Source organism: Zootoca vivipara, chromosome 12 (genome assembly GCF_963506605.1).
Source record: "Zootoca vivipara chromosome 12, rZooViv1.1, whole genome shotgun sequence".
In the NCBI taxonomy this organism is placed as follows: domain Eukaryota; kingdom Metazoa; phylum Chordata; class Lepidosauria; order Squamata; family Lacertidae; genus Zootoca; species Zootoca vivipara.
The window spans coordinates 16,624,011-16,646,499 of record NC_083287.1 but is presented as its reverse complement, the minus strand read 5'-3'; the positions used below and the strand labels follow the sequence as shown (position 1 = coordinate 16,646,499).

Here is a 22,489-nt window from a genome sequence, read left to right as displayed (position 1 = left end):
CTGCTTCCTTGTAACTTGAAGCCATTGGTTTTAGTCCTGGCCTCTAGTGCAGCTATAGGCAAACTCCGGCCCTCCAGATGTTTTGAGACTACAATTCCCATCATCCCTGACCACTGGTGCTGTTAGCTAGGGGTGATGGGAGTTATAGTCCCAAAACATCTGGAGGGCTGAGTTTGCCTATGCCTGCTCTAGTGTAAGAAAAACACTGGGGCCTCATTTGATTAGTAAAATTTTGGGGCAGTGCTTGCTTGTGTGTTATGCTCCAGAATCAGCCCCTCCATTCAGTGTGTTCAGTTAAGAATGTCAGTTAAGAGGGACCAGCTGCCTCTTCTTGCTTCTTGCCTCAGACTTGCCTCATGTTATTGCATTTCATTTCATGTTGCTGTATTTAGTTTCTCTCATTACATTATTTTGTTACAGTATTATTAAAGCTTAGTTTACCTTTACGTGAGCCACTTTTTTCCCTCAAAGAAAAAGAAACTGCTGAAGAATGGTGGAATATCCCAAAGTTGGGTGAGTAAGGGAATATTCCCAGTTTGCCAGGAGCATTGATTTTGTTAATCATCCTCCCAACTCCACAACGTCTAGAGCAGGAGAAAGCAAGCTTGCTCCATCTTCCATGTGGCAGCCCTTTAGATATTTGAAGGTGGCTATCGTATCTCCTCTCAGTCTCCTCTTTTCCAGATGCCTTCGACTGTTCCTCATAAGGCTTGGTTTCCAGACCCTTGATCATCTTGGTCACCCTCCACTGAACATGTTCCAGCTTGTTAATATCCTTCTTAAATTGTGGCCCCCAGAACTGGATATAGTATTTCAGGTGTGGTCTGACCAAGGCAGAATAGAGTGGTGCTATTACTTCCATTGATCTGGACACTACACTTTTGTTGATGCAGCCTAGCATAGCAGTAGTTTTTCTACATGTACTTTAATTCCTAATATTTAAAGTGGTGCCAATCAGCTTTTTGTCAAATGGAAAATACTTCTCTTTAGCCAGCTTTTAGAACTACATTTTTAGAACTAGATTTTGCTGAGCAACTGAAAAGGGAAAAATAGTCAGTAAATTGGTAGCACTTTTTGTCAGTCCATATGGCTTCCTGTCTAAATCAGCTGCTGCTACTCACTGACAAAGTAGGTTTCTTTATTGAAACCTATGAAGTGTCCTGTAACTAAGCCCTTTACTTCATTTAATCTTTGTATGATATTCTAAGGTCTGTTCCTTTTTTAAAAAATAAAATAAAAATATTTCCATGCATTTTCAGTCTTAACATTACACTGTGCATTCCAGCACAGAATAAATGGAGTGAGTTTTGCAGTTAGTTGCACAGAAACTTCAGAGTCATTCCTTCATCACACTTTATTCGTCAGTTTATCCATCCCAATGATATCTGGAACATCTACAATTGCTGCTGTTGACGCAGCTTTCTAATGGTGAACTAATATGGTCTTACCAGCAACAACAAAAATAGTTTGCAGTGATAACTTAATAGCCTGAAAGGCGAATAGTGCAAAAGAAAAATAGTCCTTTTTTAAAGTCTTGCACCAGTTATTTGAAAAAATACCACTTGTATTTAGCTTTCTAAACATTTGCTTCATTGTGTCATTTCCAACACCTAAAAATATATTAAAAATAAAATGGGAAGACTGTTGGTTGCTTAATTTCTACTGTACAAATTAGGTGACTTTGAGGGAAATAGTCTGATCAATATATTCCACCATTTTCTGTAATGGAAGCTATTTCATAAATTCCATGCCAAAAAATAGTCACTCTGTCTCAGTCACTAGTTTTAACTACTTCTTACTTCTCTTTCATTCCAACTCTTTTTTCCTATTTTAAAATTGTTCACCCCCTAATGATTTTAGGCAGTTCACTTCTCAACCCTATACATGTCTACTCAGAAGTAAGTTCTATTGAGTTCAGTTGGGCTGGTTTCCAGAAAAACACATGTAGACTTGGAAATAAAGCATTGGTGAAATTTAAGACATTTGGGTTGGGGGGGGGCTTTTAAAAATAATTAAGGAACTGATTGTTTAGGCCTACTCTGAAACTTAGTTGCCCTCTAGAGGTTTTCATATAGCAGTACAGTGGAACATATATTGTTCATTTGTCTTTTTTAAAGCGAGAGAGAGAACCGTCACAGTTTAAGGAGATAAGATTTATATAAAATAAAATGGACACACACTCATTTAGCTGTGTTAGGAGGTATTAGTAGCTTTTTATTTTGACAACCTGGAAATACTCTTTTATCAATCTTCATGCTAGTTTGGAAGTGCTGAAGGATCATGTTTCAAGTATTTATAATGTGCTCTTCACCTGATGGGCTCATGTGCGTGCATACTTCGTGTATGTCTCAGATAGGTATCATTTCCATTGTCCTTTTAATGCCTGTTGGAGCCCTTCCTTTTTTTTTAGCAAGTGGAAAGATACATCCCAGACTGTATCTTCATTGGCCTAGAGATGGTGTTTAATATATGAAATTGTGTGGCTGTTTTTATTGTGCAGTTGCTTTCAGATATTTTATGCGAAGGGATTAATAAATGTGTTTTTATGCTTATTGCATCATCTTTTTAAGTGTGATGCTTCATTAGTGTAGAAAAACATGTGGTTGAAGATTTCTTTTTAATCCCAGTACAGTGGTACCTCGGGTATTGGTTTCTTTTTGTTCTTATTGTGTATTTTGTGTTTTTTATATTGTAGTTTTATGCTGTGAACCACCCTGAGGTCTGTGGATGAACAGCAGTATACAAATTTAATAAATAATAATAATATGTGGAGAGCTTCTGTTTCAACTAAATCAGTGATGGGGAACCTTTTGAGCTTGGTGTGTCAAAATTCGCCAAAAAACCCGAGCATAATTCAGGTGGTGTGTCACTTCGAGGAAAAAAACCATAATTTTGCAATCAGGGTGGATTTGATTTAAATCAAACTGATTTAAATCACGATTTAAATCACGATTTAAATCACTAGTCAGTAAGGCTTGATTTAAATCACAGTTGATTTAAATCATAAAGACTAATTCTTGCTGGTATAACTTTATTATGCAAGTAGATGAAGATTTTTAGAATAACAACTTTTCATATTAGTTTTTTTATCCCCAGTTTAATAGGTTAATCATTCATATTTGGACAACTTTACTGTTGTACTTAGGAAGGAGAAAAATAATCATTACCTTAATAATAACAATTTAAATAGATTTATTCAACTGAAACAATAACATTTCAGCAAATGTTATTTGCTTAAACAAACATCCATGTTTGTTAACTAATTTGGCTAAACAAAAACAATATATATATATTTTAAGAAACTTAGACTGTCAGCCCAGCCTACACATGAAAAACTTAAATACTGTCCAAACAATCAGAAAAATATTGTTTCTATTCTATTCACTGAACTTCTTGAAACTTAGCACTGAAGGGGTTGCTTCTGTATTCATAGGTTTGTAGAACAATAGGATTAAGGTCTTTTTCTCAACTCTGTTCATGTTATAACATTTTTGCTGTGAAGAAGAGGCATGTGATCTCTGTTGAGTCAAATTCAGTTTTGAGAACTGCAAAAGTAAACCAAGCACCTGTGATAGTATCTTGTAGGCAGAGAAACTGCCCAATAATCTTACAAAAACCTCTGGAAGAGGTGAATGGATTAATGGAATTTATTTACCCCATAAATTAAACATATACAACCTTATACTACATAATTAAAAAAACTAATCTTTATTTCATGATGGAATAACCTTTGGATGGTAATATTCTTTCCTCAAAAAGCATTTTATTTAAAAAAATCCAATTTAAAGCAAAAAAATCGATTTAAATCAAAAAAATCCGATTTAAATCAAAAAAATCCGATTTTTTTGATTTTTTAAAAAAAATCATTGATTTTTATCCACCCTGTTTGCAATATTTATAGTTTAAATAACAAAAATGTATAATTGTTTCCCCTTTAAAAAAGGAAAAGGGGGAGAGAAAAAATATTAAAGTTTTTTTTTTAAAAAAAATATTTAAAAAGGGGGAAAAATAAGGCAAAACCCAGAGGTCTTTCCCAGTGGGACTCTGGGCTCAGGCCTTCCTCCAATGGGTCTGCCGCTGGGGAGGTGGGCTAGGGTTGGGCCTGTGCCTCCTTGTGGCCCTCTTTAGCCCACCTCTCTCCTCAGTCGGCTATGCTTGTGCAGTGGCGGGGCAACAGGGAAGGGGTTTCAGTTTACTGTATTTGGGTGTCTCTTCTCTCTTCCCGGGGTGGTGGCAGTGGTGGCAGCAGCGAGGTCAGGGTTCTTCTCCCTCCTCCAAGGGCCCCCTCCTCTCCCTTGAGGCGGGGGCGACGGGGACGGCAACGGAGCGAGCGGACCCCTGTTCTCCCTCCTTACTGCGGGGGCAGTGGCAGCAGGGCTTCCTTTTTCCTCCTCCGGCCTCCGGAGTGCCTTCTACCTACTAAATGGTAGAAGAGGCTCTGTCTTCCACCTTTTCTATTGAAAAGAAAGCCTTCTGTCATGAAAAGTAGTAAAAGATGTCAATGAAACATGGAGTTATATGCCACAGAGTGGTGGCTTTAGCATGAGTTTGGAATACAAAAGCCTCTGTATAGATAAACTATTTTAAAGGCATCGGTTAAATATACAGTAATCTGCTTTATCCCCATCTGGTGGTGAAAAGAGGTGTGTTCACCACCAAGCATCTCATGGGTTCCCCCCCCCCCCGCCTTGCATACGGACACAGCCTTTTGAAGACCAATTTAGGCTGCAGTTAGAAGCCTTAGTGCTACAAACTGTCTCCGTTTTAGATTCTATATTACACTCGCTGTTGCCCAACTGTAGGGCACTTGATCCTACAGGATATGGGGAAACTGAGACTGAGGCTATGTTGCCGTGTTGGAGTTTGACACAGGTTAACGTAGCAATAAGCACTGATGGGAGATAGCTGTAGGGGAACTTTGTGTGTGTTCTAGTTCTGCCTCTTCCAGACCCTGGTGCTATGATGCTTGATGTCAAGAATTCTTACTATGGAAACAGGAAACAAATCTACTGGTGCTTTTGAAAGGGACCAGCCTAATAGGCGAAAAAGGTATGTTTGTCACAAAATATAGACCTCTTTCTTGACAAAGCCTGCTTCATTTTTACAGGTATTGGGACGTGAGAAAGGAAAAGTCTATAAAATGAGTATTTTTGGAGAATGATATCCCCAGTGGGCTTGTTTAGCCTACTAAAAAGGAGGGCACGAGGGAAGAGGGCATGTTCACACATTCTCTAAAAACATTGGAGGGCTAAATGCATTGGAATGTGGCAACTTTGTTTATGTTAGTAATTTTGAAGAGAGGCCACCTGTAGTCAGTTCTTAGCTGATGCAAGGATTCAATGAGGGTACTTTTCCTCAGCACTTACCCACAGGCACTTGACGAAACCAGCTCTCGTAGGTCTAATATTGTGGTGCCAAAAACCAGTTGGTTTTAAGATACAGCAGGGCACGTTTTCTGAGGGATTTCAGTATCTCTCAAACTGTGTTGTGGTCCCTTTGGCTGTCAGAAATGTCTCCAACTTCCAGTGTGTGGGACAAAGGTGGCCACAAGACAAATACAGTCGTACCTTAGAAGTCAAATGGAATCTGTTCCAGAAGTCCGTTTGATTTCCGAAACATTTGGAAACCAACGGGCGGCTTCTGATTGGAAGCCGCGGAAGCACCGTCAGATGTTGGGTTCCAAAAGAACATTTGCAAACCGGAACAATCACTTCTGGGTTTGCGGCATTTGGGAGCCAAAACGTTTGACTCACAAGGCGTTCCAAAACCAAGGTATGACTGTAGTCCAAAAGAACATTTTTTGTTCACGTACACATTATACAGGTATTATAAGAGGCACAGCAAGAAACTAGCAGGGAGTGGACAGCATGGCTGGGTTAGGCAGGTGAATAATGTCTCCCTGCAAGAAGGCGTGATCCCTGCCTCAGAAAACCCTCCTGGGATTCGGAAAATCGTAAGTAATTGCCAGCCATTTGCCAAGCTCCCCTTCTTGGGCAACTTCCTCAAGTGGGTGGCTGTGGACCAATTCCTAGTGCTCTTGGAGGAAACTGATTTTCCAGATCCATTTCAATCAGGATTTAGGCCCAGTTAGGCACAGAAACTGCTTTGGTCACCCTGTATAATGACCTCTATTGGTAGAGAAACAGGGAAAATGTGTCCTTGTTAATTCTTCTCAACCTCTCAATTATTCTCAACAGGCCTTTTCTGCAGTGGCTCCCAGCTTGTAGAATGGTCTCCGCTGGGAGGCTCGCCTGGCACCTTCATTACATAACTTTAGGCGCCAGGCAAAAACATTTCTCTGGCTAATTAAACCATCTGTGGCCTTTTAAACTGTGTGTATGTGGGGGGGGGAGGTAATTGTTTTGATTTGTTATCATGGTATGTATTTTAGTGTTTTTATAATTTTATAATTTAATGTTTCTATAATGCCCTGTGACCTTCGAATGAAATTTAATAAATAAATATCGCTCATTTTTTTGCTACGTCTTTCTCCAATCAGTCTCTGCTTCTGCTGCCTTTTGCTTGCTGTTGTGTGTTCTGAACCCACAGCACAGTATCTTGTTATACACTTCTGTTTCTTCAGCGAGGGTTGCAGTTGTAAATGATTGCATTAGATTGATCTCCATTATATTTTTAGTTTCAGAGTTGATGTTGCTCATTAACCTGGATTAGATCTGCAGACGTGCACCTTGGAGAGGGAAACTTGGTGCTGTCAGATGCTTGACAGCGCCAGTCACCTGCACAGAATTAATCTACGGAACCTGGGTCTGTGATCTCATATTTCAGTTGAAATTTCTCCTTGAGTCAATGTTGCTTTCCCTGTAATCTTTTCATAAACGTTACGCTTGTCCCTCTGCCTGACATTTCTTTAGGGCCTACCCCAGAGGCACCCCAAACAACGCATATCTAACTGCCTGGGCTAGTCTGGATTTGAAGCAGGAAGAAGAATGGACTCTTTGCTGCCTGCTGTTCACTGTTCTGAGATTAGTGTGCAGGCTTTGTGTGTAAATGAGGAAGGGCCTTGAAGCTAGTGAGAGATGACTAGCAAATGCAGTTCTGTTAAAAGATAAAATGGTGTGAAATGCCAGGAGTCTGCTTTTTCTGAAGCATTTTGCATTGAAAAGAGAGCAGGAAAGTCTGTAGCTGGGGACCACCTTCTAATAGGACCCCTTCCATCCCCTTAGTCCCCTAAGAAGTGTTGCATGGTATAGGAGCTTACCTGAATTTGCCTGGTGCTAACGCGGGTGGCGCTGTGGTCTAAACCACTGAGCCTAGGGTTTGCCGAATCCCCGCGATGGGGTGAGCTCCCATTGTTCGGTCCCAGCTCCTGCCAACCTAGCAGTTTGAAAGCATGTCATACTGCAAGTAGATAAATAGGTACCGCTCCGGCGGGAAGGTAAATGCATCTAGTGTGCAAATGCCTCTAGTATTGCTTTTTCAACAGTGACATGGATGGCTCTGTTTTGAAGGAGAAGAAAGTACCATATGTTGTAAATGTTCAGGAGCCCTTAAGCTGGGGGACCTGGCAATCAGCAAGTAAATGACACTCGAAAAGAAACTGAAGACTTGGAACCAACCCTTTTTCTAGTTCCCCTATTGTTCTCTCTGTGTTGGTGTAACTCTCCTTGTACGGTATGTGTTAGCTGAAAGTCACTGAGGATGGTGTGCTTGTGAGTTTTCCCCAACCTTGCTGTGCTGCACACATAAAATGTGTGGTTCTTTCTGTGGGTAAATGCCAGGATCTGTCCAGGTCTTCTTAGGCCCCTATGCCTGGGCAGGACGTCTGGAACACCTTCAGCATACACCCGGGAATCATGGACTCATAACTGGGCTTTATGAGCACCAAATCAGCAGTAAACAGCAGAAGCATTTGTAGAGGTTTCAAAACATTCCTCATTTATTTCTATTAACTACTGCATATTTACAGATCTGGCTTTGTGAATGTTACAGCCTCTCACTTAGCCATCTTGTCTACAGAAGATATTAAACTGCACACAGCACACAGCAGAGAGCAGAGTCAGGAATGAAAAACAACAAAGTAACAATTCCTAACTGTTCCCTCCCAACAGCAGATATCACCAGATTTTCAGAATGGGAGGGGTGAAAATGCTCACAACCTCCCCCTTTTCATTCTGACCATTATGAAAATCTAGCACAAAAGCAATTTCTTTACATATATACCAAGTTGTTCCTTATTAACAGCTTTAGTCAAAGCATCAGCAGGTATTTCTTTCCCTGGCATATATGAGACTTTTACAACTCCTTTCTGAATGCATTCTCTGGCACGGTGCAATTTGATTAGCAAATGTTTTGTTCTTTGCTTGCACCCTTCTGAATGGATTAGTTCTATGCAGGCTTTGTTGTCCTGATAAACTTGAACTGGACAACAAATTTTTACTCTCATATCCTCACATAGTTGCAACAACCACTCTACATTCATGAGGGAAAAATTTAAAGCGTTGAGTTCTGCTTCACATGAACTCATGCTTATTGTTGCCTGTTTCTTACAAGACCAATCAAATAGGCACTGATTGTACAAATAACACACACCTGAGGTGCTCTTGCCATCAGTTGTATCACTACCAAAACTGGCATCGGCATAGATCTCAAGACCTCCAGATTTTTGGCTAGTAAGCTTCAACCTGTAATGCATAGTGCCTTTTAAATACCTAACTATGCGTTTCAGTGCCTTCCAGTCTTGCACTGTAGGTTGATTTACATATCTGCTGAGCAAATTTACGCTAACAGCAATGTCTGGTCTTGTGCACCTTGCTATAAAACTAAGTTTACCCAAAACACTTCTGAACAATGTAGTGTCAGGAAAAACATTAGCATTAGTATCATGTTGGTACCCTGTGACCATGGGGGTGTCTACAGAATTGGCATCTGTCAGATTTAATTTTTCAATCACATCATTTATCTTACGTGATTGATGCAGCAAAACATCACCTTGCTTATTTCTCTCTACTTCCAGTGAGAGATAATTGCTGACTTCCCCTAGGTCTTTCATATCAAAATGCTTTTGCAGTTTTGCAAGAGTGGTTTTGTAAATATTTGCATCCTTCCAGAAAAACAAAATATCATCCACAAAACAAATGCAGTACAATTTGTGCTGGTTAGATTCTTTAACAAAAACACAAGAATCAGCCTTTCCTTGCTGGAAACCTAAGGAAAACAGCACTTCTGTCAGCTTAGTGTGCCAGCATCGAGCACTTTGTTTTAGACCATACAGGGATTTTTTTAATTTACACACCATTCCCTTTTTTATCTGCACTCCGTCTGGCGGTGACATGTAAATACTCTCATTGAGAATTCCGTACAAAAACGCAGTATTTACGTCGTGATGAGATATGGTCATGCCCTCTTCTGCAGCAATTTTCATCAACAGCCTAACTGTCTCAAATTTGACTGTCGGTGAATATGTCTCATGATAGTCCTGATCAGGAACTTGAGAAAAACCACGTGCAACTAATCTGGCTTTATATCTGACCACTTTACCAGTCTGATCAGTCTTGGTTTTGTAAATCCACCTGCTGTCTACAAGTTTCATGCCTGGTTCTACTGGAACCAATTCCCACGTGTCATTTTGCTTTAGGGAATTCAATTCAGCTTTCATGGCATTAAGCCAAGGTTCGGCATCTTTTTCAGGTAAATTTTGAACCTCTTTGTAGTTAGTTGGTTCAAAAACTGAGTTTGGATTGCTAGTGGCAGCCATATCTGAAATAGCAGCTTTAGCAAATTCTTTAGAAAATCGTTTAGGTGCTTGTCCCTTGGTAGTTCTCTCAGATCTACGCAATACTCTGGGATCCTCTGGGTCTGGTTCCTCCTCCTTGGGAGAATGGTGACCTGTATCTGGCAAAGATTCTACCTCTAGATCAGTGTGAGACCCATCTGATTTCTTAAAAGAGGTCTTTTCATTCTGATCATCTGTATCAGTGTCAGAATCTGTGCTACCATCAGCATCAATTACAGGTTTTGCCTCTTTGTTAATTGGTTTAACCACCTCATCATCTGAAATGGGATGACATTGAAAAATGCCAACTTTGTCCCATTTTGGATTACAATCCATGCTTCTGGTCAGCCTAATTGTGTTTGTGTCTGTCATCAGCACACGATAGGAACCTTTTTCATAACCTAGAAAAATGCCATGTTGACCAGATTTGCTCAGTTTGTCACCTTGCAGAGTGTGCACCCAAACTTCAGAACCGAAAATTTTTAAATGTTTTACAAACGGTTTCCTTTTGAACAGCATTTCGTATGGGGTGCAATCAATGGCTGATTGATACCTGCGGTTGTAAATATAGGTGAAACACGATAGAGCTTCAGCCCAGAAGGGGTTGGGTAGGCCTGAATCATGCAACAGAGTTTTAATTCCTTGTTGCAAGGTCTGGTTTACTCTTTCACATAAACCATTCTGCCATGGAGATCTGGGCGTGGCAGTCATGTGCTCTATGCCCTGTTCAGCAGTAAAGTTTTCAAACTGTTCTGAACAAAATTCTCCACCCCTGTCAGTAAAAAGACAACGTACATGCTCATCGTGAACATTCCTGAGCCATGCACAAAATTTTTGAAACTTGGAGAAGGCTTCAGACTTCTTTTGTAACATATAGACCCAAACATATCTAGAATAGGCATCTATCAGAACCAAAAAATAACATGAGTTTCCTCTAGAGAGTGCTAGAGGTCCAACCAAGTCTGCATGCACAATCTCATAAGGTTTCTTAACCTCCCTCCCAGATTTTGTACCTTTGGGAGCTTGCTTAATTTTGTTCTCTGCACATGAGACACATTTCATATGATAAGGACACTTTTGAACTTTCATGCCCTCAACCATATTTTGCATTTTACCTACTGCCTGGAAATGCAAATGACCAAACAAACGATGATAATCATGAATACAATGGTTATGCAATTTCTCATTCTTATCTACTGATATATTACAGCATGCCTTTTCAGTTTCTTTAGTTGCTCCAGCAGCTGTACCTGTAACAAAAGGCAATACATATAAACCATCAACACACTTAGCATAAAGAATGAGTTTGTTATCTCGAAGAATTTCACACCGAGAGTTTGCAAACACCACTTTAAATCCTTGAGCGTCTAGCTGAGAAACACTCAAGAGATTATCCTGCAAATGAGGAGCATACATAACATTTTTAACTGTTGCATTAAGGCTCTGCAAAGAAACCGTTCCCTGAGCCAAACTTTTAATAGTCGTTCCATCCGCTTGATGAATTGCTCCTCCCTGTTTCTCAAGATGAAGAAAGAGATTTTTATCATTGGCCACGTGCCTTGTGGCTCCTGAGTCGACAACAAAAACAGAACGTGTGAGTTGATTAGAACTGCGTGAGATCAAAGCCTTTGATGCAGCTGGCCCTTGGGGTTTTCGGCCTCCTCCCCTTTTGCCTTTGAAGTTGCTCTTCTTCTTTGAAGAGTTTTTACACTGATTTTTAAAATGGCCGACCTCTCCGCAAGAAAAACAGCGGCGCATTTTAAGAGCTTTTGCAACACTTTCACTTTCCCCTGTTGAAGGCTTGTAAGCATTTCCAACAGCCTTGTCCCTGCTTTCTCTAGCAGTCTGTCTGCGATCCCACTCATTCAAGAGCACGCTAGACACATAATCTTCTGTTAGACGGTCATTGGGCAAAGACGACAATTGAGCAGCTACAGCATCATAAGATTCATCCAAACTGTTTATGATAAGCATTGCAAAAACAGCTTCTGAAATATTTAAGTCTCGCTGGACAAGATCCTGTCTGAGACGTTTTAATTGGGCTAGATGGCTGGGCAAATCACCATCTTTCTGCAATTCCAGCCTACACAGCTTTTTAAAGAAAAGCACACTGGATCCTGCATTTTGTCTTAGATGCATATCTCGAAGTTTATTCCAAACAGCCCGTGCAGTCTGCTGGTTCTCCAAGTTGACCAACAACTGGTCCTGGACACTCAGAATAATTGTCCCCCTGGCTCTCATGTCTGCCTCATGCCATGCTGGCCATCCATCATCATCCTCATTAGGGGGGTCATCTTCTATAATATGGTAAAGCTTTTCCCTTTGTAAAAGTGCTTTCATTTTGACCTGCCACGTAGGATAGGTCTCTGGTGTAAGGAGAGGAAAAGATAGAGACATCTGGCCAGAATGTGCAGAAGCCATGCCTGTGTTTTGTTAACAGCAAGACACTTCCCTTCATGCACCCCAAATACTCTTGACTCTCTCAGCAACTTCTCTCCCCACTCAGCACAATTAACAGGCAAACTGGAAAAGCGTCTCTGCTGTCTTCTTGGCAGCCAGCAACATACCTTTCTGTAAATCAAACAGCAGCTTGAAAAACAGCTTCAGCTCACAGCTCAACTCCGATGTGCAGCATCAGATGGAAATGGATCAGAAACATCCAATTATCCAACCATCAATAGCCATCTGCAACCACCAGTCTGCTACCAGCAACCATCCGCCTGCTACCATATGTGGGTAAATGCCAGGATCTGTCCAGGTCTTCTTAGGCCCCTATGCCTGGGCAGGACGTCTGGAACACCTTCAGCATACACCCGGGAATCATGGACTCATAACTGGGCTTTATGAGCACCAAATCAGCAGTAAACAGCAGAAGCATTTGTAGAGGTTTCAAAACATTCCTCATTTATTTCTATTAACTACTGCATATTTACAGATCTGGCTTTGTGAATGTTACAGCCTCTCACTTAGCCATCTTGTCTACAGAAGATATTAAACTGCACACAGCACACAGCAGAGAGCAGAGTCAGGAATGAAAAACAACAAAGTAACAATTCCTAACTGTTCCCTCCCAACAGCAGATATCACCAGATTTTCAGAATGGGAGGGGTGAAAATGCTCACACTTTCTACACCTGGGGAAGGCAATACAGGGTTGTACAGCTGTCTTGGACTACAGTTCCCATCAGCCCCAGCCAACATGTTGAGGAATGATGAGAACTGTAGTCCACAACATTTGGAGAACATAATCCTGGGTACTCCTGCCCTAGAGTGACTAGTACTGTGCCATTTAATTGCAGCTGCTGCTCTAGTGCTGCAAGCTGGTACAGTGGTACCTTGGTTCTCAAACTTAATCCATTCCGGAAGTCCGTTCCAAAACCAAGGTGCACTTTCCCATAGAAAGTAATGCAAAATGGATTAATCTGTTCCAGACGTTTAAAAACAACCCCTAAAACAGCAATTTAACATGAATTTTACTATCTTAACAAGATCATTGATCCATAAAATGAAAGCAATAAACAATGTACTGCAGTCAATCAATCAATCAGTAGTTGAACTGGGTTCCACACAAAAACAAAACAAAAAAGGCGCAAAACAAAAATGTAAAATAACTAACAAAAACAGACAGACCTCAGCGTAACTCTCAAAACGGAAGTGTGGCACTCAAAACGGGGCATGTTCAGCTTCTGAAAAAAGTTCGCAAACCGGAACACTTACTTCCGGGTTTGCAGTGTTTGGGTTCCAAGTTGTTTGAGTACCAAGGCATTTGAGAACCAAGGTACCACTGTATTTGCTGGTCAGGGGCTTCAGTGTAGTATATGTAGTAGGATTGGCCTACAATAGCCTATAGCTCAGAATACCCCAGTTTACCAGAAGGAAATAAAGTGTCTGCGTTGTGGAGTAAGGTTAGATTGTTTGAGCAGGATTTGATTTTTAGTAGGCTTTTGATCTTTCTTTCTCCTGTCCTCCTAGAGTTTCCCACACATGTGCCAATTTCTGAAATGGTTCTGTTAAGGAAGATGTGCTGGGTTTGTTATAGGGACTTTGTTGGAGGTAGGATCATTATTTAATATGGGATTATGAACATAGTATGGCAGGCATGAACGCGAAGGCAAATGGATGTTCAGATCTGACAAATGAGGTAAATTTTTAGAGAATAAGAGTTTATGCTATGTCAATCTTCTGCTTGCCCTATAATTACTTCTTTCCATCTCGTCATATTCGGATTTAATCTTGTTTTTTTCTATATGTCCTTGCTCAAATTAGAATAATTCTTTAATCAGCTCTGTTATGCATGCCATAGTGGGCCAAGCTGGGAAAAGCCACTCCTGGCACACGGCGATGTGTGTATTTTATTTGTTGCTATAATTTAAAAGTAAAATAAGAAATATTGATTTCTACTTGACTGGAGAGATGATTTAGTTTGAATATCAGTCTGATCTTAATCAGGTGAGAATTAATTGAGTTGGAGGTATTAGATATTCAGTGATGTTAACCGAACCGTGATCAATCTACAGAGAAGCTGCCTTTTGTACTGTGTCAGAAATATCAAATAGCTCACACACGACAATTCAGAACAGTCTTTTCATGTTTGCCGTACCTTCTACTTGCCTCATTAAATGCACCCGTAAATCCATTCCTTGCACAATGTGTAATCTTCAAAATAACAAGTTAATAAATCACAATTTAATACAAAGTCAAAGACATAACTTTGTTTTTATTTTATTTTTTAAAAATCAGCATGTTTATAGCTTCAGTCATTAAGTGTGAGCCTTTGTATGTCTTACAAAATGCATGATTTCAAATACCCAATACTTTGTAGCACCTAATCACTCCAGATTCTCTCTCCCCACCCCCAAATTGAATCGTACAGCAAAAAAGAATGATGTGAATCTTAGGGGATATACTTTTTTTCCTTTCCTTTTTTTCTTTTTGGTTCAAAAGGGGGGGGGCTAACTTTAAGCTTGTTCTGGTGCATGGTAGATTTTCTTATTTTAAGAGTGTGATAGCAATATCATAAGTGTTGAAGAAAATATAAATGGTGAGGTAACACCTCCATAGGACCAGCTCTTAAGTAGTAAAATTGTAAACCCTTTATATATAAACCACAGAGGCAGGTCCTAAGATCGCCAGTGTTACTTTGGCAGTGGTTTACTTGCTAAGTGTATAGGGGAGAATTACAATTAAATAATAAATCTGAGTGGGACACTTGCTTATTGCATTATGAACATTTTAAAATTTGATATATTTCTCTAGTGTGAACAGCAGCAAAACTTTTATTAGCAAAGTAGCTGAGAATGGTACTATTCTCCATTGGTGTACTTCCATAGACTATTTGAACTTTCCCAAAATGAATGCATATCCTGGTTAGTTCCAGGAAGGCCGTTCTACAAGGTTTGTTTATAAGTTGTTTGATGTTCTTTTAAACTATACAGCCTGCCTCAGTTAAATAAATAAATAAATAATATAAAATAAAATAAAAATTGCATAAGGGAATAACAACACTGACCTACTTTACAAGGCTGGTGCAGGGATTGTTGGAGATGTTACATTTTGAATATTCTCAGAAGTAATAATGCTAGTTGGCATGAAGTAATTTGACATGAGACTAGCATCAGTTTTCTTGTTTCAAAAACAACATTGTTGTTGTTGTTTAGTCGTTTAGTCGTGTCCGACTCTTCGTGACCCCATGGACCATAGCACGCCAGGCACTCCTGTCTTGCACTGCCTCCCGCAATTTGGTCAAACTCATGTTCGTAGCTTCAAGAACACTGTCCAGCCATCTCGTCCTCTGTCGTCCCCTTCTCCTAGTGCCCTCAATCTTTCCCAACATCAGGGTCTTTTCCAAGGATTCTTCTCTTCTCATGAGGTGGCCAAAGTATTGGAGCCTCAGCTTCACGATCTGTCCTTCCAGGGAGAACTCAGGGCTGATTTCCTTCAGAATGGATAGGTTTGATCTTCTTGCAGTCCATGGGACTCTCAAGAGTCTTCTCCAGCACCATAATTCAAAAGCATCAATTATTCGGCGATCAGCCTTCTTTATGGTCCAGCTCTCACTTCCACAAAATTGACACACCAAAATAACCAACAGTGGGATAACTTTTGGCATATTAAATATTATAGGACTTTTTAAAAGGCATCAGTTTTAAAAGGCATACACAACAACCACTTTTTGAGCTTTCCTGGCCTGTGAATCTTGCCTTCTTTAAATAAACAAAACACCATCCACTCTGTAGTTGTGCACTGAACCTCCTTCTTGTAGAAACCTGAGTGCTATAAAGTGGGATGCTTGGCTGCAAAGATGCCTATTAACTTGATAGGTTTGGTCAAGCCACACACACCTGCTGAATTGGCTCATTAGCTGTAAAACAGCGAACACTACCCATACCTTTGCAGGGTGGATGGTTCTCTGTGAGGGCAAATAGTATAGCTCTATTAAAGCACATTAATTGCAATATATACACAGTGCCATCTTCAAATACCTAAAGGGCTGTCACATGGAAGATGGAGCAATCCTGATTTCTCCTGCTGTGGAGGCTAGGACATGAACCAATGGCTTCAAGCTACAAGAATGGAGATTCTGACTAAACATCAGGAAGAACTTTCTTACAGTAAGAACTATTCAATGGTGTAACAGACTTTCATGAGAGGTAGTGGACTCTCCTTGGAGATTTTTAAGCAGAGGTTGTCATGTATGATCTAGTTTAGATCCTGTCATGCAGGGGGCTGCAATAGATGTCCCTTAGGGTCCCTATGATTTTATAATTTACTTCAGTAAGTGACTGACTAGTTGCCATGGAAGCTCAAAATGATTCAAACACTAGAATTAACCAGATTACTTGGTGGGGCAGATATATGTAGATTCAAAACTAATGATTCCTAAGTTCACATAATATAAGTGTTACAGTATACAAATTTAATAAATAAGAATACTGTAAATAAAAAAATGATGTTAATCTCTAAATATATATATATAAATGTAAAAAGGACATGTGGGTGTGTTTCCACTTTTCACCAAAACCGCTTGACCGATTGAGGTGAAATTTTGACACAACATCACATGCAAATTTCCGAAGGATATAGGAAAGTTTGCTAAGACAGATGTCACACCTCTGCCATGTAACCCCCCCCCAAAAAAAAACCTGTTCCAGAACGCACCACTCAGCCAAAAGTGCATGCTGGGAAAAGAACCAGGTTGCAAACCAGCGCCCTCTAGCGGTGGCTACACTGGTAGCGCACCTATAAAATCTTCCCTCTCAACAGCACCTCGGCTCCTGTTTACATACTAGGCCGAAGCCTTTACAGACTAGGCCGAATGGAGGTAGTGACTCGCCTGGATGGGGGTTGGAGGGAGGAGGGGACGAGATAGGTCAGGACACGGTGGGACCAGTCACAGGGATGAGCCGAGGGTGGGAGGAAGAGGGGGCGTGATACGTCATGGGTCAGGACAGGGTGGGGGGAATCACAGGGATGTGCCAGCGTAAACAGAACACACGTAAAACAGGGGGACTCTGCAGGTGAGGGGAGTCTGAAGGGGGACTGAGTCTCCATTTAACAGACTGAGCCACAGCAACGTGTGGCAGTGCCAGCTAGTATCTACATAAAAATAACACGTAGCTTTTTTCTTCTGTTTAGCTATTACTCTTCTAAACATAGCTCTACACCCATGAAGGCTGGAAAAGCAATTTGGGGTTTGTTTTTTTTAATGAGAAGCAACGTTTCTAAACCAATAAGCCACACAAACGTGCAGCCATACAGAAGCTGCATGTTTTTCACATCTGCTATATGGTAGCTTAAAAAACAAAAATAAAACCACAGCAAGCTAAGTTTCATTATTTTGCTACAAACCTTGTGGGTGGTTGTTCTTTCTTTAAGAGTAGGCTCAAAAATAAAAACGATGGTTTATGGATTATTGGATAGCCTTGTCCCTCCTTTTCTTGCAGTGCGAGACTAGACTTGAAAGGCCAACTGTTCCTCACTCAGCATGCAGTATATGTCAGCAGATTGCCGCCTGATTGTGAAAAGGGTAGTGCCCTCCAGTTATTATCTCAATTGGTAGCTTGTGGAAAATACTGTGAAAACATGGGGAACGCAATATTCATCTTTGGTCTGTCCTCCAAGTAGATGAGCCTTCTATTGACAACATGGGAAATAAGTAAAGCTGAACAGGGAGTAGGGGTTGATTTCCTGTAACTTAATCTTAATATTTGGGAGTTGTATACACCTGGTATTCTGTTTGATTTCTGAATCAATTTTATCCCCCTCCCTCAAAGTGGATTTCAATTATAGCTTTTCTGAATTTTCTGCATGGAGAAGAGAAGCTTCAAAATCGGTTAATAAAAGTGAGAGGTGCAGCGCTTTTAGACTTGAATCTAGTTAACATTTGTGTAGCTAGCCTGAGGTAGCTTCTCTCCCCACCCCCCTCGTATTTGCGGGATTTAAAAGGGTTTGGGATACAGAAGCCAGCAATTAAGCTGTGTGATACATCTGCATGGTAGGATTCTTATATCCCCGTGCCTGCTCTCCCTCCCCATTTCTTTTCCTTTTTAGTTAGCATTAACAACATTAAAACCATATAGCTGGAAGCAGTTTTATCACTTTGTAATGATGCTTCCTGTGTGCGTAGCCATGGCTGTGTGTAGCTCAGGCAAGGCTGCTCAGAAGCTGGGGTGTGCTCTCTGTAGCAGTTCAGTCTCCGTTCACTAGGACATCACACCTTTAACCAACTGAAGCTGGTGAGCTAACAAGTGAGAGGGACCTCCTGTTGTCTTCGGCTTTTATTTTATTTTGTGTGCATGTGGGTGTATTTTACTTCACAGCTTTCAGGGGGAATGATTGCAAAAGGAAGAAGAAAAGCTGGCCAGTGCCAGTGGGAAAGCAGAAATCCAATTGCTACCAAATGTTGGTACCAAATGTTAAGCTTAAGAATCCCTTCAACATTTTTTCCAACTTATTATATCCACTGTGTTTATATGAAATGAGAGAAACAGTGTATATCTATGATACACATTATATTTTAAGAGCCAGCGTATAAGATGTGAAAAGCAGGGCTTCAACATTTTTAGGTATCTAGATTCCTTAGTCTTGCTTTTGGTTACCAGCACAGAACTTTGACATGTCTAAATGCAGAGCACACTCCTGTAGGATTGTCACCGAAGAAAATACATTTTACTTTTGACAATGCAATCCCAAACTGTTTACTCCAAAGTAAGACCTACTACACTGAATGGGGTTTACAACCAGGTAAAGCATATATAGCATAACAGCCTGAGTTTATTAACTCATTCATTCATCAGTTGAATTTGCATATACATAAGAACAACAGTACTGAAGAAAGAAGAATCATTTATTTCTTTTTTGGGATGATTTGCATATGATCGTAGCAGGCACTATTTTATTATGTAAGCCACTTAGAGATATTTTGATTAAGCAGCATATAACATCTTAGAGGCATTCCTTATTGTAGGATTCCCCCCCCCCCGAATGATGTTGGCCTACAACTCAATATTAATCCCTTACTATTTATTGGTCATGCTGTCTGGGGCTAATGGAGGACTTGGGAGTTCAATGACATCTAAAGGTCCACAGGTTTCAGATCCCTGCCTTACTGTGTGTGAGAGAGAAATGTCCTGTAACCCGGTGCTTGCCATTTTCAGTGTTTATGCAGACATGTAATTTTTTTAAATAGATCTTATTAACCCAATGCCCAATTAAGCAGGTTAACATTGTTCATTGATCAGAAGTGCTCTTTATTTAAACTATCCCCATAAACACCAGAGCTCTCATTTATATTCCTTATTCAACACTGATCAGAACTATTGCAAGCCCACTAGGAGATGGAGTATGTTGGCGTTCCTTTTTCAGGAATTTCCTAGAGGATAAATAATAACACTCTTGCCATCTGAGCACTTCTGGCTTCATAGAAGATGCCAGGAGTGCTTTTTTGCACACCAGAAGTCCTGGGTGACAACCATACGAGAGCTGGTCACCTTCTGGGTTTTGCATATGGCAAAATACATGTGTGTGTTTATCGCACGTCATGAGACACAATGGGCTTTCAGACACGGAGGTTGTATCTGCAAAAGAAAACAGGCTTGCGTGAAGTGGTCCATCGGAATCAGCGGTGCAAAATGCTAATCAAAGTCTAGCTGTGTTATCACACGGGCCCTGACTTGTTGAAAGCAGTATGAAAAGGAGAAGGGTTTCACCTCCTGAATTTGTTACAGAATAAATACTGTTTCATAAATAGTTTAGTAGTATTGAAGATCCCTCCCAAGTATGAGCAGTGTTAATTTGTTACACAGTGCGAAGGCGGGGGGGGGGGGTTGCCTAATTACAACCTTGTTGCTAAACAAGTGAGAAAGACCTTACAAAAAGCTCAAGGCAGCAGGCCAGGAGTGGCTAAGCTTGAAGATCAGAGCGGTCACTGAGTGAGAAAATACTTCTCTGCGAAGGCTTATTTTATTCTCGACTAATACAATCAGGCATTATCGGTGACTTGGACAGCTTCCCAATGCAAATTTTAATGGCTGGAATAATTTGATGCATTTGGAGAGTAGCGATAAAACAGCCTTAAAAAAAACAACCATCAGAACAGTGGGGCCCTTCTCTCCTCCCCTTGTGCTCCTGCACTTGTGGGCTTCCCCTGGGCATCTGGTTAGCCACTGTGAGAACAGGATGCTGGACTGGATAGGCCATTGGCCTTATGCAGCAGGGCCCTTATGTCCATATGTTTTCAGTGCACCAATGTAGTGATGGCAGAGTTGCTAGTCATTTGAAGCTGAGCAGCACCATGGGTTGATCATCAGGCAGCCTTGAGACCTGCAGCTACTGCTGGAAGATAAAATCCCTCTTGAGCAAAGTTTGGCTCCTTCCCTTTTCAGCATGGAAAAGTGATATTATTTAGTGAGACTATGTAACGGATAATATCTGGCCGGGCTTCTTGGGAAGGGTTAGAGAAACCTTGGAGTTTCCCCCATGTGCTCTAGTAAGGACGTAAAGTTGTATGGGGAGGGGGATAGGTAAAGAGCGGAAACCTTGTTTAGCAAGCTTAGAGTGATGGCAGGGTATTACAGTACTGTGCACAGGGTTTTAAAATGCCCACAGCTAGTCCCTTTCAAGCCCTCTTCCACTACTACCCTAGCAGAAGCTAGCACAATCAAAAGGTCAGGCTGTGTGCATGTATAGCCTACAGTGTGTTTATTATTCATCCAGACTAAGGAAGATTTTATACCAAACCCATTTGACATAGAACAGCTGGTTTATTGGGGCAATGTGGACTGCTTTGTTTCGGCCCCAATATAAATGTTGCTTTTTGTTTTGTTTTCTTGAACTATTTTGGGACAGGTACAGTAAGTTTAGTCCATTTTGTATGGAATATTACATCACTTTGTAATAGGAGCAAGTTTGTTGTAACAGTTAAATTGAGTAAATTCATGGTGCAAAGATGGAGAAGAGTAATTTACTAGCAAATGAAGGTGGGGTGGGTGTGTTGTTGTTGCTGTTTTAAACACTTCTACATGCTGTACTGTGGAACAGTCCTTGAGATTGTGCATTGGCAAAACTGCTTGTTTGAAAATTATCTAAATCTTCCTACACATAAAGGGGTTGCCTATTGGGCAAAATGTTATGTAATATGTATAGTACTGAAGGAGGAGATGGTATTCAATTTTTTTTCTTGAATACACTGGGCATAGGCATTATCATCAGATTCTCCCTTCATCCCTCACCATTGGCCATGCTGACAGGGGCTGGTGGAAGTTGAACTTCCAACATCTGAAGGGTCACAGGTTTATCACCTCTGATGTAAAACTCTATTCCTAAATCAAGCCAACATCCCTGGAATCCAATACTGTCTCTAATACTGTGGCCAGTCAATAGCGCAAAAACACTCCATTACCAGTATTGAAGAGGTACCATTGGAATATTCTGCTTTAGTGCACAAAGCAGTTTTCAAACAAGTGACATTCCACACGTTCAGACTGATAGTTGTGTGATAGGCCTCTACCACAATTACTTATGCATTCCAAGCATTTATTTGCATAGACTCTGGTAATGCTTTTAGATGGACTACCTGTCATTTTCCAGAAACTTAAGTATACTACTGTGCTGATTGTGTACTTTGCTGCAGTGAAGTCGTTTTAGACTACTGATCAAGAGCAAGGGTCACAACCTATTTACACGTGACACGTTATTCAGTATAACCCCAATTGTCCCAAATTTTGTTTCAGCCTTCACCAAATGTTGCCAAGAGTCAGGCATTCTGATGGTGGTAAAATGCAGAGAAGAAAATGCAGCCCTGAAAGAATGCGTCACTGGCTAGTAAGTACAAAGCATGGAGATAAGTCCACACCAAGCAATAAGTTAAAGGAAGTGTAATTTAATACCTCTTGCTGTGTGTGTTTGAGTGAGCTCTAGAAGCTGACAAGATAGATAATCTTAGTCTCAATAGGTAGTATTTGATACACAATCTAGATGTATCTATACTAGCATAACCAGTGCTCTTTTTTTGTAACAAATGAGTTGCAAGTACTCTTATATTAAGTGTCAGGTGTGCCAGCACAAAATGGCTGCCATGGCAAGCAAAAAAAAAGTTACTCCATACTATTGAGTACTTTAAAAAAATGCACCTTCTGTCATAAGACCCAGTCCTATGATGAAAAGTTTAGGCTGGAGAAGAGATGATTAAGAGGTGATATGACAACCATTTTCATTTATTTGAAGGGATGCAATGTAAGATGCAACTGTATGTTGCTTC

At 40.6% G+C, this 22,489-nt stretch overlaps 1 protein-coding gene across 1 annotated transcript in view; it reads left to right on the top strand.

Moving 5' to 3' along the window:
- The window catches only part of CMC1 (C-X9-C motif containing 1), a 50,990-nt gene that overhangs the window by 22,662 nt on the left and 5,839 nt on the right, over positions 1-22,489 (top strand). Inside the window, exon 3 of the mRNA XM_035128761.2 lies at positions 21,963-22,053. Coding sequence (XP_034984652.1) covers positions 21,963-22,053 — 91 coding nt within the window. The remainder of the gene's footprint in view (positions 1-21,962; positions 22,054-22,489) is intronic.